Genomic DNA, 18,923 nt, shown 5'->3' with positions numbered 1-18,923 from the left:
CATTTCCTTTCTGATATTTCATTGTTAGTGTTGAGAAATGCAACAGATTGTGTATGTTAACTTTGTATCCTGCTACCTTGCTGAATTCATTTAAAAGTTCTAGTAGTTTTTGTGTGGAGTCTTTAGGGTTTTTTATATGTATATATATATAATATTATGTAACCAGCATATAATGACAATTTTACTTCTTCCTTTCCAATTTGGATATCTTTTATTTCTTTTTATTGTCTGATTGCTATAACTAGGACTTCCAATACTACTTTTAATAGAAGCGTTCAGAGTGGGCACTCTTGTCTTGTTCTAGATTTTAATGAAGGCTTTCAACTTTTCACCACTGAGTATTATATTGGCTGTGGGTTTGTCATAAATAGCTTTTATTATGTTAAGGTAATACCTATTATAGAAAGAGTTTTTATCATGAATGGATGTTGAATTTTGTCAAATACTTTTTCTGCATCTATTGAGATGATCATGTGATTTTCCTGTTTTCTTTTTTTTTGGATGTGGTGTATCACCTTTTTTGATTTGCGTATGTTAAACCATTCTTGTGAACTTAGGAAGAATTCCACTTGGTCATTGTGTGTGATCTTTTTGTGTGTATTGTTGAATTTGGTTTTCTAATATTTCATTGTGTATTTTTGCATCTACATTCATCAAAGATATTGGCCTGTAATTTTATTTTTTAGTGGTATTTTGGTCTGATTTTGGTTTCACAGTGATAGTAGCTTTGTAGACTTATTTAAGAGTGTTTTCTTCTCTTTAGTCTTTTGGAAGAGTTTGAGAAGGATTAGTATAAGTTCTTCTTTGTATGTTCAATAGAATTCTCCTGTGAAGGCGTATGGTCCTGGACTTTTGTGTGTAGGGAGTTTTTCTCTTTTTGTTACAGATTCTATTTCACTTCTATTGATCAGTCTCTTCAAGTTATCTACATCTTTGTGATTCCGTTTTGATGGACTGTATGTTTCTAGAAGCAAAACATGTCCATTTCTTCTAGGTTGTCCAATTTTTGGCTTATAATTGGTCATAGTATTCTCTTATAGTTTTTTGTCTTTCTGTGGTATCAGTTGTGATTGCTCCTCTTTCATTTCTTATTTTGTTTACTGTCTGTCTTCTTCTTGGTGAGCCTGGCCAGAGGTTTGTCAATTTTGTTTGCCCTTTCAAAGAACCAGCTCTTGACCTTATTGTTTTTTTTTTCTATTGTTTTTTAAGTATCTATTTTATTTCCTCTCTGATCTTTATTATTTTGTTTCTTCTGCTGAGTTTATATTTTGTTTGCTCTTCTTTTTCTGATTCTTTTAGGTAGATGCCGGGGACCAGCCCCAGCTGATCCAGGGTATTCGAAGGGGAGACGGCATTGGCGACCTATTCAAGTGGTAATTAGAGATATAAAGAGTGATAGAATGAGGATAGCTCAGTAGGAAAATTCAGTGGAGAAAAGAGGCTGAGTAGCTTGGTTTACCTGGGAGACCAATAAAATTTCAAGACAAGAAGTTTGCACTACTTACATAGGCCGCAGGCACCCTCTCGAATAGCGGAAGGTGCCTCACCCTAGATACCTTCTCGAGTGGGTCTTAGAAGCCCAGGCATAATTAGTAAGCATGGTGGGTTCTGCACTCCAGATGGAGACTCAGCTGGAAGTTAAAGGGAAGAATGACATGGGGAGACCAAGCGCTGTTGAGCAAGGCCCATAGCTTTATTTTCAACAGGGGCTTATATACCCTAAGTTACACATAGAGGATAATAGGAGATGTAAAGTCAGCAGTTTTTGATCCTTATCAAAAACCAGGGTTTCTTTCCTGCAAATTTATCGTATACAAATGGTTTAGGTGATTTACATCATCTTCTGGCCAGAAGGCCTACTAACATTTTATGACTCTTGACAAGGACTTATCAACAAAGACTTATTTTCTCTAAGAGTAATTATTTTAAGGTTTGGCGCCATCTTCCAAAGATAAAATTGCATTCCTATAGGGTGGATGTGTAATGGGTTTACAACAAAGGAAAGAATTTATTACCTTAAGGGTCTAAAGTTACTAACACCAAGGCCACTACTTATTTTTTCTACATACCAACTATATTAATTAATACACATTCAAGGATACAATTCAGGGGATGTGAAAACTTGGCAACAAACATTTGCTCATCAATGAAATCCTTTACTAGTTTATTCTGACAGTTTCTAACTCTCTGAGAGGCTCTAAGATATTTGAATATCTTAAGCTTCCCGTGCCTCTTGAGGCTGGGAGACTGTAAACAATCGTATGCATAGCTGTAGGAGTCCGGGTAAACTTGTCAGGCGAGTTAGAGAGCCATCTGAGGGGTTTGGATTTAAACATTCCTAATTGCCCAGGAACTTTATTAATTGGAGCTGTAAGTTAACTCTTTGACAGAGAGAGCAAGATGGTGGTAGGAGACAGCCCCCAGTAAAGTCAGAGGTGAGAGCACAAAGCAATAAAGTAGGCAGACTCTGGTTTTTTGGGGGAAGATGCTCGAGAATATCCGGGGAGACTCCCGAGGCTCGATCCCGCCTTTGCGTATGCCGAGCCTCCTTCCTCATGACCTTTGTCACAAGCGGAATGTCTCTCGCTGGCTCCCGGCAGGTAGAAGATTAGATTGAGATTTTTCTTGTTTCTTAAAGAAAGCCTGTGTTGCTATGAGCTTCCTTCTAAGAGCTGCTTTTGCTGCATCTGCACCCCATTCCAGTACTTTTGCCTAGAAAATCCCATGGACGGAGGAGCCTGGTAGGCTGCAGTCCATGGGGTCACTAGAGTCGGACATGACTGAGCAACTTCACTTTCACTTTTCACTTTCATGCATTGGAGAAGGAAATGGCAACCCACTCCAGTGTTCTTGCCTGGAGAATCCCAGGGACGGGGAAGCCTGGTGGGCTGCCGTCTGTGGGGTCGCACAGAGTCGGACACGACTGAAGCAACTTAGCAGCAGCAGCAGCAGCATAGATTTTGTATGGCAGTGTTTTCATTGTCATTTGTCTCAAAGTATTTTTAAAATTTTCTTTTTGATTTCACGTTGTTGATCCACTCGTTTTTTAGTAGCATGTTGTTTACTTTCCATGTAATTTGTTTTTTTTTTTTATCTTTTCTTTTTCTGTTACTGATTTCTAGTTTCATGCAACTGTGGTCAGAAAGATGCTGGAAATAAGTTCTATGCTCTTAAATTTGTGGAGGCTTGTTTTGTGCCCTAGCATGTGATCAGTCCTAGAAAATATTCCATGTACAGTTGAAAGGAATGTATATTCTGTTTTTTTTTTTTTGATGTAATGTCTGCAGTGATACCCACCCTGTGGTCATGACCATCAAATATATCTCAGACTTTTGCAATGTCCCCTAGGGAGAGGAGGGCAAAATTCCTCTTGTGAGAACCACATTTAACATTCTTAAGTATTATCTGTCCACAACCTTCCATTTCTCAAGTGCTAATCAACTGAATAGCTTAGGCCATTCACCACACCTATTGTATTAGTTTCCTATTGCTACTGTGACAAATTACTGCAGAAATAGCTTAAAACAATACAGATTTGTTATTTTATAATTCCAAGGGCCAAAAGTCTGAACTGAGTTTCACTAGCCTAAAATCAAGGTGTTAACATGGCTGTATTTCTTTTAGAGCATCTAGGGTAGAGTCTGTTCCCTTGCATTTTCCAGCTTCTAGAGGCTGTCCAAATTCATTGGCTCATGCCCCTTTCTTATCTTCAAAGCCAGCAGGCTAGTCACATCTTCCAATACATCTTCAATCTCTCTCTGTCTCTCTGACTCTCTAGTATCCCTTTTATAAGATCACTTGGAATTACACTGGGTTTACTGGGATTATCCAGAATAAGCCATCATTTTTAAAAATTTAAACTTAATTAGGGTTACAAAGTCCCTTTTGTCCCACAAGGTAATATATTCAGTTCAGTTCAGGTCAGTTCATTTCAGGTGCTCAGTCGTGTCCGACTCTTTGCAACCCTATGAATCGCAGCACGCCAGGCCTCCCTGTCCATCACCAACTCCCAGAGTTCACTCAGACTCACATCCATCGAGTCAGTGATGCCATCCAGCCATCTTATCCTCTGTTGTCCCCTTCTCCTCCTGCCCCCAGCCCCTCCCAGCATCAGAGTCTTTTCTGATGAGTCAACTCTTTGCATGAGGTGACCAAAGTACTGGAGTTTCAGCTTTAGCATTCTTCCTTCCAAAGAAATATATTAACAGGTTCCAAAGATTAGGACATAGACATCTTTGGGGAGCTGTTGTTTTGTTATAATGTCCATATAACTGAGAGTCAGAAAGAATGGAAAGTTTTCAGGAGGTTTACAAAGAGTGATTTTAATAGAAAGACACCAAAAGTGTCTAGAATGTAGAAACAGTCCATGATTTAGTCACAGTTTGCTGACTAAGCTTCCCTGCTGCTGGTGTGAACATACAAAAGGCTGTGTAAATGTCAACCCTCTAGTTCTCCCTAGAACAGGCTGAGTTCTTAACTGCTGTTAAAAAAAAACAAAACAGAGATGAACATAAAATGATAAAAATAGATTTTATTTAGAAAAATTATTGCAATAGGAGAAAAAGATCTTGGTATAAAACTTAGCTCATTTCAAAACAGAAGAACAAGTGGGAAGGAGAAGAGTAGGGGTCAGTGGATGGACAGTTATAAGAGGAAACATCAAAGATAAGGGGGTGAGTTCTGGCTAACTGATCTAACAGTATTCTTGCTGAAGGCAGACCAGGATGATCAGACATCACATGGAGGATGAAGAACCCAATTAGATATGGAGGGTGATCACATATGGAGGATAGGGTTTCTGGCTAACCTGACTTAGCAGGATTCTTGCTAAAATGCAGAGACAGACATGGAGTCTGAGCAGAGTTTGGTCAAGGAGAGAATCTATAAAGAACTCTCTCTTATTTTTTTCCCTGCCGGGTTACACTATTACTGGCCCCTAACTGAATGTGTCCCAACAGATTCAGTGATTTTCTTTCCAAATCTGTTCCTTTTTTCCCTCCTCACTAGTTCTATTAGTGACAGTAAAGTTCTCATAGAGCCCAGATTTCAACCTCTTCCTTTACTTTATTTCACACATTAGTTATTTGCCAAGTCCTCAGGATTCTATTTCAGTGAGAGCTTTTAAATTTATCCTTTCTTCTCTATCCCCACCACCTTTCTCTTATTTCAGGCCTTCAGATTTTTTTCTTGGATTATGTAATAGTCCTCCTAAATTACCTCTTAGCCAGTCTCCATTACTTCAGTTTCTCCTCCTTCAGTTTGTCTCTCAGTGATAACTATGGCTGTTCTTACAGAACACTCAATTTTTGTAATCTCATTAATCCTTGTAAGCATTCTTTGAACAGAGTTGAGCCAAGAGATGGGCCAGAAGGGCATAAGTTCAAAATCACAGCCTATAAGGGATATTGAATTCACCAGGAACTCCTATTGAAGGGTCCGAACATAGTTCAAAGAGAGGAGAACACTCATATTAACTACAGGGTGTTGTTTGACTGCCTGGAACTTTGAAATTGCTTGAGATAGTAGAAGAAAGGCAGGTGTCTCTACCTGACTCAGTGCTCAGCCTGTCTTTTAGAAAATTTGAATCCATATTTAAAGAATATCAGATAGAAGGGACATCACATTATTGCTTGCCTGGGGACCCTCCTGTCTGGTCCCATTTTACAGATGAGGTAACTGAGTAACTGGCATTCAGGAATTTAAATAATTTGCCCAAGACCACATAAGCAGGAAATGATAGAATAGTAATTTTTTCACAGGACTCCAAAGTTTCATGTTCTTTTCACTCCATGATATTGCTTCACTTGTGTTGTAACTTAATTTTCCACTCTTTGTATCTACAAGGTTGCAATAAAATGAGACCCCTCACACATCTTTGCTGGATTTGAACTTTCCTACCTTTCTTTTTGTGTGTGGGTTTCTCTGCCTCGTGGAACAGCCTAGAACCCATCTTCATCTTTGCAAATCCTATCCTCCTTGCAAAGCTAGCAGCAACACCATTGTTTCTAGGAAGCTATCAGAAAGACCCCCACCTGGAAGTGATAGGTTCTTCTAATGAACCATAGCAGTCCATATCTTGTTTATGGTTGTTTCAACTTTGTACATTTTATTAGAGATATTTATGTATAGGTCTTCCTCTCCTTGCAAGCAGAAGATAGGTATGTGAATAATTCATCTTGGTACCTCTCACAGAGTCTTGTCCATAGAAGGCACCCAAAAAAGAAGCACATATAAGATGATTCAATCAGAATTGTTTCTTTCTCTCTAATAATCAGAGATTTGGCAAAATATAACATTAAAGCCAGAGACCTAGAAGATAGATGTAATACTGTTTTTCCCCTTCCTACCCCAGATGCATTTAGTAATTCATAGCTTCCACTGTCTTCAAGACCTGGGTCAAAGCCTGCTGCTGCTGTTGCTGCTAAGTTGCTTCAGTCATGTCTGACTCTGTGTGACCTCATAGATGGCAGCCCACCAGGCTCCCCTGTCCCTGGGATTCTCCAAGCAAGAACACTGGAGTGGGTTGCCATTTCCTTCTCCAATGCATGAAAGTAAAAAGTGAAAGTGAAGTCATTCAGTCATGTCCAACTCTTAGCGACCCCATGGACTGCAGCCTACCAGGCTCCTCTGTCCATGGGATCCCCCAGGCAAGAGTACCAGAGTGGGGTGCCATTGCCTAAGCCTGCTGCTGCTGCTGCTAAGTCGCTTCAGTTGTGTCCGACTCTGTGCGACCCCATAGACAGCAGCCCACCAGGCTCCCCGGTCCCTGGGATTCTCAAGGCAAGAACACTGGAGTGGGCCTAGCCCTTCACATAAGACTTCTCTCCTGAGTCCAGGCTGCTGTGGTTGCTCTTTTTCCCGTGGTTACATTGTACCCACACAGATCAGCCCTTGCTAAACAATCATTGATTATTATCTTCAAACATTAAACTGTTACTGAGTGCTTGGCCTATGAAAGGCTGTATGTGCTGTAGCAGAGGCCAGAGAAAGCTTTGCAAGGAGGTGAGATTCAAGCGAGGTCTTGAAAGCTGTATTTTCATTAAAGAGGTAGAATGGAAGGGGAAATAAAATTATGCATACTATTGAAATTCAGTTCCTGTTCTTTCTGTTAGTGGCTGTGATCTTGAGAAAAATCATTTAATGTCTTTGGGAATCAGTTTCCTCATCTTTATGGTGGGATAATAAAATCTATTAGGATGGTTATGAGGGTTAATGTGGAAGACCATGTATTGATTAGGTCTCTTTTGGTTGCAAGTGATATTAATACAGTTAAGATACAACATGTAACAATATCTTCAGTGGTTAGTATGTGAAGCAGACAAAACTTTCTCCATGTCACCAAAGTCCATCTTGTGGTATTCACCCTCTTACTCAGGTTGGCTAGCGATGCGAGAAGTCTTCTTTCTTCATGGGATCTTTGTTGGGTGTATATAGTTCTAGTAACTACATGTTGCTCAATAATTGACTGGTTTCCCAAGGCAGAGGGGAACTGAAGTGTTCCCACTTCCCCTGTACACATTTGGCTGCTTTAAGTCTGTGTCTGCTTAGTGTTCCTTTTTTACCTGCAATGGTCCATCTTCCCAGCTTTAGCCTGGCCAGCTCTCACTGCCCCAGAAAGAGGCAGCTGTGGTGTCATTCTAGGACATTTCCCTGACCCCTGTTTGACCTCCTCGACTGGCTTTTGTTCCCTTTGTCTGTGCTTCCCTGCTGCACTGGGCATCACTCTTTCATTGCAGTTATCACATTGTACTGTAAAGACCTGCCTCCCTTATCAAACTCCTCAACCTTTGAAAACTGGCACATAGCACTCATTTGCTAAATGGCTACTGAATGAATGAGTGGACTTTCTTCATTCTCTCTTAATCTTATCTTTTTTTTTTTTTTTTGCCTCTGGCACCACCATTCCTTCTGTCCATTTCTGCATTATTTATGACTTACTAGTTATAAAATCACTTCCTGATCTAACCATCAGTTTTGTCCCCAGGTATTGAAACTAGCTTACATCTACTGAGCACTTATTCTTTGCCTGGCACTGTTTTAAACATTTTATGGGTATAAATGCCTTTAAATGTTTGCTTGTTGTCAAATGTTTCCACTAGAAAATGAAAGTCACTCAGTTGTGTCTGACTCTTTGTGACCCTATGGACTGTATAGTCCATTATATTCTCCAGGCCAGAATACTGGAGTGGGTAGCCTTTCCCTTCTCCAGGGGATCTTCCTCACCCAGGGTTCGAACTCAGGTCTCCTGCATTGCAGGCGGATTCTTTACCTGCTGAGCCGAAAGGGAAGACCAAGAATGCTGCTACTGCTGCTGCTGCTAAGTCGCTTCAGTCGTGTCTGACTCTGTGCGACCCCAGAGACAGCAGCCTACCAGGCTCCCCGTCCCTGGGATTCTCCAGGCAAGAACACTGGAGTGGGTTGCCATTTCCTTCTCCAATGCATGAAAGTGAAAAGTGAAAGTGAAGTCGCTCAGTTGTGTCCGACTCTTCACGACCCCATGGACTGCAGCCTACCAGGCTCCTCCATCCATGGGATTTTCCAGGCAAGAGTACTGGAGTGGGGTGCCATTGCCTTCTCCGAAGACCAAGAATACTGGAGTGGATAGCCTATCCCTTCTCCAGAGGGTCTTCCTGACCCAGGAATCGAACCAGGGTCTCCTGCATTGTAGACAGATTCTTTTCCACTAGAAGTTAGCCTTAACCTTTGCTGTTCTGTCCTGTTATAGTCTCACCATAGCACAACAGATTGTGTAGTAATGCACAAGCTTAGTAAATCTGTTATCATTAGGCACTTAAAGATATGACTAGAAAAAACAGAAATGAAAAGAAGTGTTGAACATGTGGTATCCCTATAGTGCAGTAACACTAGAGTTTTTATGTTTAGGTCTACATTGCTATATTATGTTTTAGGTAATTTAAGCCAGATGCACAAGTTGGGTTTGGCTATTGTATTTAAATTTCAGTTTCCCAGAGACAGAAAGAATTACAGAAACATAAATATCAGTGTGAGAAAAATGAGGCGATTGTTATTGTTTTTCTAAAGGAGGTAAATTAGCTGGGGTCTCTATTGTCCCATTGATCTATATGTCTGCTTTTATGCCAGTCCCATACTGTTTTGATTACTATAGCTTTGTAATAAAGCTTGAAATCAGGAAGCCTGATGCCTCAGTTTTGTTTTTCATTCTCAAGATTGCTTTCACTGTTTGAGGTTTTACACATTTTCAGATTACTTTTTCTAATTCTATGAAAAATATCATCGCAATTTTGGAAGAGATTGGATTGAATCTGTAGATCACTTTGGTCAGCATGGAAATTTTGATAGTATTACTTCCTCCAATCCATAAGCATAGAGTACCTTTCATTTTTAGTTTCTTTCACCAATATCTTATAGTTTTCATGAGAGATCTTTAACTTCCTTGGTTATTTTATTATTTTTTATTTAGTTTTAATGGGATTATTTTCTTAATTTCTCTTCCCTTTAGTTTGTTAATAGGGTATAGAAGCACAATTGATTTTTCTGTATTAACTTAATCTATATTTTTAATTGCATCCTAAAACTTCACTGAATTTATTATTCTCATTTTTTTTTGTTGAAGTATTCAGGATTTGCTCTATATAATATCATGTCATCTGCAAATAGTGACGGTTTTACTTCATTATTTCTAATTTGGATATCCTTTTTCTTGTCTGATTGCTCTGGCTAGAACTTCCAGTGCTAGATTTAAAAAAGTGGCAAGAGTAGGCATTCTTATCTTTTTCCTGATCTTAGAGAAAAAGCTTTCAGCTTTCCCCATTGAGTATGTTAGTTATGGCTTGTCATATATGGCCTTTGTGTTGTATATACTCATTTGTTGAGGTGTTGTTTTTTTTTTTTTAAATCATGAAAGGATGTGGAATTTTTCAGATGCTTTTTCTGCACTGTTTGAGATGGTCTTATGACTTTTATCCTTCATCTTCTTAATGGTTGTATCACATTGATTGATTGTGAATGTTGAACCTTCCTTGCATCTCTGGAATAAATCCCATTTGGTCATGGTGTTTGATCCTTTTAGTGTACTGTTGAATTATATTTACTAATGTTTTTTTGAGAATTTTTGCATCTATGTTAGTTGGGGATATTAGCCTATAATTTTCCTTTCTTGTTGTATCCTTGTCTGGTTTTGGGGTCAAGGTAATACTGGCCTTGTAAAATGAGTCTGCAAGTGTTTCCTCCTCCTCTTTTTTTGGAAAGAGTTTGGGAAGGATTGATATTTATTCTTATTTAAATGTTTGTTAGAATTCACCATGAAGCCATCTTTTCTTGAACTTTTTTTTTTTTTTGGTAGGAGGTTTTTGATTACTGATTCAAGCTCCTTATCTCCTTAATAGTAATTGATCTGTTCAGATTTTCTATTTCTTCTTGATTAAGTTTTGGTAGGTTGTATATTTTTAGGAATTTATCCATTTTCTCTAATTTGTCTAATCTGTGGGCAGATAGCTGTTCATAGTGGAGAAGGCAATGGCACCCCACTCCAGTACTCTTGCCTGGAGAATCCCATGGATGGAGGAGCCTGATAGGCTGCAGTCCATGGGGTCGTGAAGAGTCGGACACGACTGAACGACTTCACTTTCCCTTTTCACTTTCATGCATTGGAGAAGGAAATGGCAACCCACTCCAGTGTTCTTGCCTGGAGAATCCCAGGGACGGGGGAGCCTGGTGGGCTGCTGTCTCTGGGGTCGCACAGAGTCGTACACGACTGAAGCGACTTAGCAGCAGCAGCAGCAGCTGTTCATAGTAGTCACTTATGCTCATTTGTCCTATGTAATGTCAGTTGTAATGTCTTCTCTTCCATTTATAGTTTTATTTATTCAAGCCCTCTCTTTTTCTTGTTGAGCAACTAAAACTGTGTCAATTTTGTTTTTCTTCTCAAAACCTGCCTTTGAATTTAATTGATTTTTTTCTATTGTCTTTTTTAGTCTCTTTCATTTATTTCCACTCTTATCTTTAATAGTTTATTCTTTATACTAATTTTGGACTCAATTTGTTCTTCTTTATCAAGTTTCTTGAGGTGTATATTTAGTTTTTTTGAGATATTTCTTGTTTCTTAATGTAGGCATTATTATTAAACAATAGTATATTGTGTAATAGCCACATATTTGTGAGTTTCCCAGTTTTCCTCTTGTAATTGATTTTTAATTTCATTGTAGTTAGAAAAGGTACCTGATTTGATTTCAGTCTTTTTAAATTTATTAAGACTTGTTTTGTGGACTAACATATGATCTTTCCTAGAGAATGATCAACGTGCAGTTGAGAGAAATTTGTAATCTGGTGCTGTTGGATGGAATTTCCTGTAAATGCCTTTAAGTCTACCTTGTATAATATGGTTTTAAGTCCCATGCTTTCATATTGATTTCAGTCTGCATGATCTACTCATTGTTGAAAGTGTGTATTGGATTCTCTGAGGTCTATTTCTCCCTTTAATTCTGTTAATATTTACTTTAAATATTTAGTTGCTCCTATGTTGGATGCATAATATTTACAAATGTTACATCCTCTTGTTGGATTAATCCCTCTATCATTATATAATGACATTTGTCTCTTACTAGTCTTTGTCTTAAAGTATATTTTGTCTGTTATAATATGCTACTCTTGCTTTGCTTTGGTGTCCATTTGCATAGACTATCTTTTCCCAACCATTCACTCTCAGCTAAAGTGGATCTCTTTAGGCAGTGTATAGTGGAGTCTCTCTCTCTTTCTCTGGTATGGAAGTTAAAATGGAGGAAGTCTTGTTCAGGCTTCAAAAGCAGGCAGGCAGACCTTTGACCTGCTTCTGACCTTCCTGGACACTGCCTGGATTCTATGCCTGCCTGCAAGCACAGCAAGTTAGGCAGACTTTAGATAAGAAAGGGGGGAGTGGGTCTTGGCATTTTTGAGCCTCTGAGGGTCTGGCCAACCCTCTGGGGTATAAGAAAATCCTATGATTTACCAGGTGAAACAAAGAGCTTTGTAAAAGTTAAGAAAAACCAGAGCTGCATTTTTGCAGAAAAACTGATGATAATAGCACTTTACAGCCTGGGATTATAAGCAGAGTCCCCAAAACCGCAATTTGAAGTCTCACCCTTGGGGTGGATGAACCATCTGGGACCTTTTCCCAACTGGGACTCCAGCTTGCTGTTAATGAGAGTATTTCCAGCACTCTTCAAGACTAGATGTAGGTTGCCCCAATTTTGTGATATATGTGCTTTTGCTTCTCTCTTTTCTCATCTTTTAATGACTGTATATTGAAATTAAGTCAAATGATCCTCTACTAAATATTGAAATTGTTTGGGGGGTGTGTGTGTGTGTGTGTGAGTGGTTTCTTTTGTTAGTGAATCCTTTGGACCTAAAATGAAAGTAAAACTTTTGGGAAAACACTCTCCTTCTTTCCACATAGCTACTCTATGTATTCTGATTGGAGAATTTAATTTATTGATATTTAAAGTGATTAGTGATAGTTATGGACTTAGATTGCCAGTTTGTAGTGGTTTTCTGGTTACTTTGTAAGTCCTTTTTTCCTTTCTTCTTCTCTTGCTCTCCTCCTTTGTAATTTGATGATTTCCTGTAGTAATACGCCTAGATTCCTTTCTCTTTCTATTTTGTGTATGTACTGCTGCTGCTAAGTAGCTTCAGTTGTGTCTGACTCTGTGCGATCCCATAGATGGCAGCCCACAAGGTTCCGCCGTCCAAGGGATTTTCCAAGCAAGAACACTGGAGTGGGTTGCCATTTCCTTCTCCAATGCATGAAAGTGAAAAGTGAAAGTGAAGTTGCTCAATCATGTCCGACCCTCAGTGACCCCATGGACTGCAGCCTTCCAGGCTCCTCCATCCATGGGATTTTCCAGGCAAGAGTACTGGAGTGGGGTGCCATTGCCTTCCTTCTTCATTATTTTAGGCTGCTGCTGCTGCTGCTAAGTTGCTACAGTCGTGTCCGACTCTTTGTGACCCCATAGACGGCCACTCACCAGGCTCCCCTGTCCCTGGGATTCTCCAGGCAAGAACACTGGAGTGGGTTGCCATTTCCTTCTCCAATGCAGGAAAGTGAAAAGTGAAAGTGAAGTCGCTCAGTCGTGTCCGACTCTTAGCGACCCCATGGACTGCAGCCCACCAGGCTCCTCCGCCCATAGGATTTTCCAGGCAAGAGTACTGGAGTGGGGTACCATTGCCTTCTCCATATTTTAGGCTAGTAACAGTTTATTTTTAAACATGTACTAAAACCTCCCCCTTTTTACTGTCCCTCACACATTTTTCTTTGTTTTCAGTGTAACAATTTACTTTTTTAACCTTGTGTATCCATTAACAAATTATTATAGTTATAGTTATTTTTACTACTTGTATCTTTTAACCTGATTTATAAGTGATTTATCCATTATCTTTACAACATTAGAGTATTTTGAATTTCATTATATATTTAACTTTAGAGTTATACTTTCATGTTTTCCTATTACTAATTATCATCCTCTTGCTTCAGCCTGAGGAAGTCCTTTTAACATTTCTTGTAAGACTGGTCCAGTGATGATGAAAACTTAGATTTTGCTTGTCTGGAAACTGTCTCTCATTCATTTCTGAAAGACAGCTTTGCTGGGTAGTATATTCTTGGTCAGCAACCTTTTCTTTCATCATTTTGACTATATTATGGCACTCCCTTCTGGCCTGCAAAGTTTCTACTGAAAAATATGCTTATAGTCTAATGGGAGTTCCCATGTACTTAAGAGGTTATTTTTCTCTTGCTGCTTTTAAGATTTTCTTATTTTTAACTTTTGAAAATTATAACATGTCTTAGTGTGGGTTTCTTTGAACCTTTTTTTTGTATTTCTGGGCTTTCTGGATTTGGATATGTATTTATTTCCCAGGTTAGGAAAGTTTCAGCCATTATTTCTTTAAATATGTTTTCTTCTCCTTTCCCTTCTTTACTTCAGGGACCTCTGTGATGAATAGTTGATCTTCTTCATGGTATCTCCTAAGTCCCATTAAGCTATCTTTACTCTTTTTCATTCTTATTTTTCTCCCTTGTTTGGATGAATGCCACTGCCTTATTTTTGAGTTTGGTGATCCTTTCTTCTGCCTGATGTGGTCTGATGAGTCCCTCTATTGAATATTTCAGTTCAATTATTGTATTTTTCAGCTCTGTGATTTGTTTGGTACCTTTAAATATGTTCTCTTTGTTGAAATCTCATTTGGTTTATGCACTGTTCTCTTGGCCTCAGTGGTCCTTGTTTTGAACTTTCTATCCAGTAAATCACTTATCTCCATTTCATTAAGATCTATTTCTGAAGTTTTGACTTGTTCTTTTATTTGGCACATAATCTTGTCTTCTTCATTTTCCTTGACTCTCTGTATTGATGTCTGTGCATCAGCTAAAACAACTGCCTTTCCCCAGGTCTTGTGTAGGGAATGAACTTATCATTCAGCTTGGTCGGAGCTGTGGGTTGTTTCTCAAACCTTCATGATGTTGTCCAAGCTGTTCTCAGTGACTCGCAGTAGTTGAAGATATGTTGAGCTCCTTTTACATGTGGGTATTTTGTTATTCACCCAATGTGTAGCAGTCACTCTGCTGATTTCTGGTTTTCTTTCAGAGGGAGTTGCCTCATGTGTATCTGCAGGTTTGGTGTGTCCATGAGAGGAGGTGCGTTCAGGTGCCTTCTATGTGCCATCTTGTACTGGAACCCTTTCAAGAGCCTGTCAGTCCAACTCCTACCTGAAAACCTTCTCTGAACCCTCCAGCCCACAGCAGCAAAGTCTCGGTGCATCTTATATCTTTAGTTTTATTTCATGTTCTGAGCACACTGCTTTCAGAATGAGGTACTTAAATATTTCCCCCTCAGCAGAGACACAACTCAGCAAGGGACCCCAGCATCCATGAAGTCCTTTAAGTGGCAATATGCCTTACAGGGAGCCCTTGGTGAAAGTTTCTGAATCTAATTTAGGGGAAGGTAAATTATAAGTGAAATCTGGGAACAAGATTTAGAATCACATGGTATTAACTGGGAGAGGGGGAGAATTGATAAATTATGTCTTTATTTAATTACTGCGGAGATTTCTCTTTGAAAGTTTGTTCCCTACTAAGGCAGACTTTATTCAGGACTTTATTCAGAATACAAAGTTTTATTCAGAATACAACTTTATTCAGTTGTAATAGATACAGGGACCACTGCAATATGGGCAAGCGGTATCTATAGCCAAGAAGCAGATGGGGGTCAGTGTATGGAAAATTACTAAGAGGAACACCAGGAAAATTACTAAGAGGAAGATGGTTAAATCGACTAACAGGAGTCTTGCTAAAGACAGCCAGGGTGATCAGACATTACCTCAGAATGCTGGAGGATGAGGAACCTGATCAGATATTGATGGTGATCAGATGTTGAGGGTGGGGTTTCCGGTTAAACTGATTTTTTAGCATTCTTGCTAAAACTAGATTTTACAAGGACATTTACAGATGGACCTAAAAAAAGTTTCAGGAGTCTGACTAAACTTTTAAATGTTGATTAGCATCATTAAAAAATATATATGTATGCTAGTCAGATTGATGTTTTTAGTGTCATGTATTTTTTTGTTTCATTTTTAAATAGAGGGAAGGCATATTTAACTTTCTGAAGGAAATTTAGCATCTTCGGGAAATTACGTAGTCTTAATACTAACCCTGATAGTAGGCTCTTTTGACAGGGAAAAAAGACCTTTACCGCCACCTGATGGCCATATCATCTTACTGCAACATTTCTAAGAGCAGCCCTAGAGGAGTCAAGTGTTTGAACTTTGCCAAATTCAAAGAACCCTGACTGTGTGGTGACAGTAAGAGCCGTGAACGACCGTGTCTTTACCCCCAGTTCCCTCCCTCCCAACACCTCAGGTTGAGAATTAGCAGCTAACTAGAGGAGGTGAAGAGGCAAAACAGGGGAAATAGTGAAGTCCACGCACCCACTCCTCTGTACAGTGGGTTTCCAAGACTGAAGAGACAAACTGGAGAGGAAAGCTTTGCATCGAGTGGGGTGCTATTATTACTTTGGGCTGGTCTTTTAAAGGAAGACAAAGGACCTCTTTGTTTCACGCCTAAGAGTGGTTAGAAAATCCATGTATTGTTCAGCTTTCATCCAAACGACAGGGAAAACACATATCCAGATCAGATCAGATCAGTCGCTCAGTCGTGTCCGACTCTTTGCGACCCCATGAATGACAGAACGCCAGGCCTCCCTGTCCATCACCAACTCCTGGAGTTCACCCAGACTCACGTCCATCGAGTCAGTGATGCCATCCAGCCATCTCATCCTCTGTCATCCCCTTCTCCTCCTGCCCCCAATCCCTCCCAGCATCAGGGTCTTTTCCAAAGAGTCAACTCTTCGCATGAGGTGGCCAAAGTACTGGAGTTTCAGCTTTAGCATCATTCCTTCCAAAGAAATCCCAGGGCTGATCTCCTTCAGAATGGACTGGTTGGATCTCCAGATAGTGGGGCTGAAAGGACCAAGGCAAAAACAAGGGCTTTTTACTTGCATTCTGTTGCATGCAGCTCATTCAGTACACACATGTCACAGGTGTGTCATGAGGGAAGAACCAGTGGGAAAAGAAGCATAGGGATGCTGCCAAAGGACAGGCCAACTGAATTGTGTTTGGATCCAGCTTTTCATCTTAAACATGAACAAACTGAGGTTAAAATCAGAGGAGGATTGAGGCCAGGGTAACATTATCAGTGGAGTTAGAAGCCTATTTAAAAAAAAAAAAATCTTAAAAATTCCTTCAGTCCGTTATAGCAGAGACATGAGGGGAGTCCACTCCTGGCCACCTGACCCGACTCTGGCCTGTGGCTGCTTTCTCTCGTCCTCTCCCCTTTCCCCGTGGATCTTCTGCAGGCACTGTAGAGAGTCGTGGACTTCCCAGGTGGCGCTAGTGGTAAAGAACTCGCCTGCCAGTGCAGGAGACATAAGAGACACGGGTTTGATCCCTGGGTTGGGAAGATCCCCTGGAAGAGGGCATGGCAACCCACTCCAATATTCTTGCCTGGAGAATCCCATGGACAGAGGAGCCTGGTGGGCTACTGGTCCATTGGATCGCAAACAGTCAGACACAACTGAAGTGACTTAGCACGCATGCATGCAGCAAGATGTGGAAGCTGGTTCAATCAGTGTCTCTTCCCCAGCATTCATCCTTCTCTCTTTTCTATGAACTCTCTGTCTTCTGCCTCTGTAGCTGGAAATAATGCCTATTTTTGAATACTGCCAGTCAGCCCAGGCTCACACCCACTAATCTTCCCCACCTCCTAGGGAGGCATTGATATCTGTCTTCTCATGGGAGGATACTGAGAGCAGGGGCTGACTTGCCCATGGAACACCTGGAAGTGGCAGGGCTGCCTGGGAACTTGGGTCTTTGGTTTATGTTCAGGCCTCTCTCTGTTATATTTGCTGCCCTAGTCTCTCTACCCTCAATTTCTGGCTTCCCACTTTGGACTGATGACTTTCTCAACTCTTTTTTTTGTTTTTTAGTGTGAAAGTTTTCAAGACGCCCACAAGTGGAAAATGCACTCCCCCCAGCCAAATAAAACTTCGCCAGATTCTTAACAGCTGTGTGCATTGAAATGACTAATAAAAGATCCCTCTGCTGCCTGTGGAACTTTCACACAAGGCATCGTTTCTGCTGCTCACCAGGACCAGGCCCTGAGTATTTGCATACTGGACGTCACTCCAAAAGTCCGCGACCAGGGGATTTCCAGGATGTTAATAAGTAAGAACGCTGCTCTGGGCCTTGGAAGGTGCACTGTCTGAGCATCCCTACTGCAGTGAGGAGGTAGATAGCGTTTCAGACCCTACCTGTCTCTTGTTGAGGGCCTTTCTCCTTGGGAGATGTCCAGATTCAGTTGTAGATCCGTCAATGCCAAAGTATTGCCTGTCAGCTGTGGAATGAGCTGCTGGGAATACCTCGAGGAGTAAGTCAGGGCCCCAGCACGCCTGAAGCTTGATACCTGGTTAAGGCAAATGAGACAAACACTTGGATAATTTCAGCTGGTAGAGTTGGTATAGAGGGGTGTTCTGGAAGCTCAGGAGAGGGGTACCTAAGTTGGAGGTGGTCAGGAAACACTTTCTGGAGCTTTTACTAACTGAGCAGAGTCTTTAATATTTTTTAAAGAAGTGTTTTGCTTTTATATCTAGTTACTAAGGTATTACCTTTCATTGAAAATAACCTTACAGAAACAGGCTTCTTTAGAAAAAGTTCAGGAAGTGAAGAGGAAGAAAGAAAAGTAGATTAGTAGGATCTCTACTCAACTGGAGCATGTGGCTTTCTTCCTAGGAAGGATTTGTGTATGTGTGAGTGTGTGTGTGTAAAGGGGAGGAGGAGTGCCCAAAAGAGGGAGGTGAAGACTCTAGCTGGAGGGGGAGGTGTCTTGTCCCTGTGGCCCTAAGCTCTATGCCATGATGCCAGCCTGAGTGAGAAATCAGTCGACCCCTTACTGGGGACCCACCCACTATGGGACCCTGGTTTTTTCCAACCTCTTTTTCCAGGTTTTGGTCTTAGCTATTACTGTCTTAAAACTTCAGTCTCATCTCTGCCCAGTCCTCCAAGTGGTTTATCAAGGTGTTTTCTTAACAAAATCAATCTCCTTGTTAGAACTATAGGATCAGGTTTAAGGTGTTAACAGTATCTAACCTGCTGCAAAGCCAGTAAGAGCTCACATTTATTGAGGATTTTATTTGTGCCAGCTTTGTGTCACAGCAACCTTATGTAGTTGGTGTTTTATTATTTCCATTTTACAGATGAGGCAGTCAAGTCTGCTATTTGCTCAAGCTCCCTTGCTAATAGTCAGCAGAACCTGGCCTCAAATCTAGGTCTCTGTGACTCCTAAGTCTGTGCACTTGGACACGAGACTCTGCAGCATTATTTTTCAAATGTTTGGCTACAGAAATGTTTTTTTGAATCCTCTGCCC

The 18,923-nt window shown here is 40.4% G+C and overlaps 1 protein-coding gene across 9 annotated transcripts in view; it reads left to right on the top strand.

The window, feature by feature from the left end:
* AADACL3 (arylacetamide deacetylase like 3) overlaps positions 1-18,923 on the top strand; it is a 160,597-nt gene that overhangs the window by 62,898 nt on the left and 78,776 nt on the right. For all 9 annotated transcript variants that reach the window (XM_061383255.1, XM_061383254.1, XM_061383259.1 and 6 more), the window contains one exon: positions 17,487-17,724. In XM_061383255.1, the coding sequence (XP_061239239.1) occupies positions 17,715-17,724 (10 nt within the window). In that variant the 5' untranslated portion in view covers positions 17,487-17,714. The remainder of the gene's footprint in view (positions 1-17,486; positions 17,725-18,923) is intronic.

The sequence above is a fragment of the Bos javanicus genome, chromosome 16 (assembly GCF_032452875.1).
Source record: "Bos javanicus breed banteng chromosome 16, ARS-OSU_banteng_1.0, whole genome shotgun sequence".
Taxonomy (NCBI): domain Eukaryota; kingdom Metazoa; phylum Chordata; class Mammalia; order Artiodactyla; family Bovidae; genus Bos; species Bos javanicus.
This window is presented reverse-complemented; position numbering and strand designations above follow the sequence as displayed.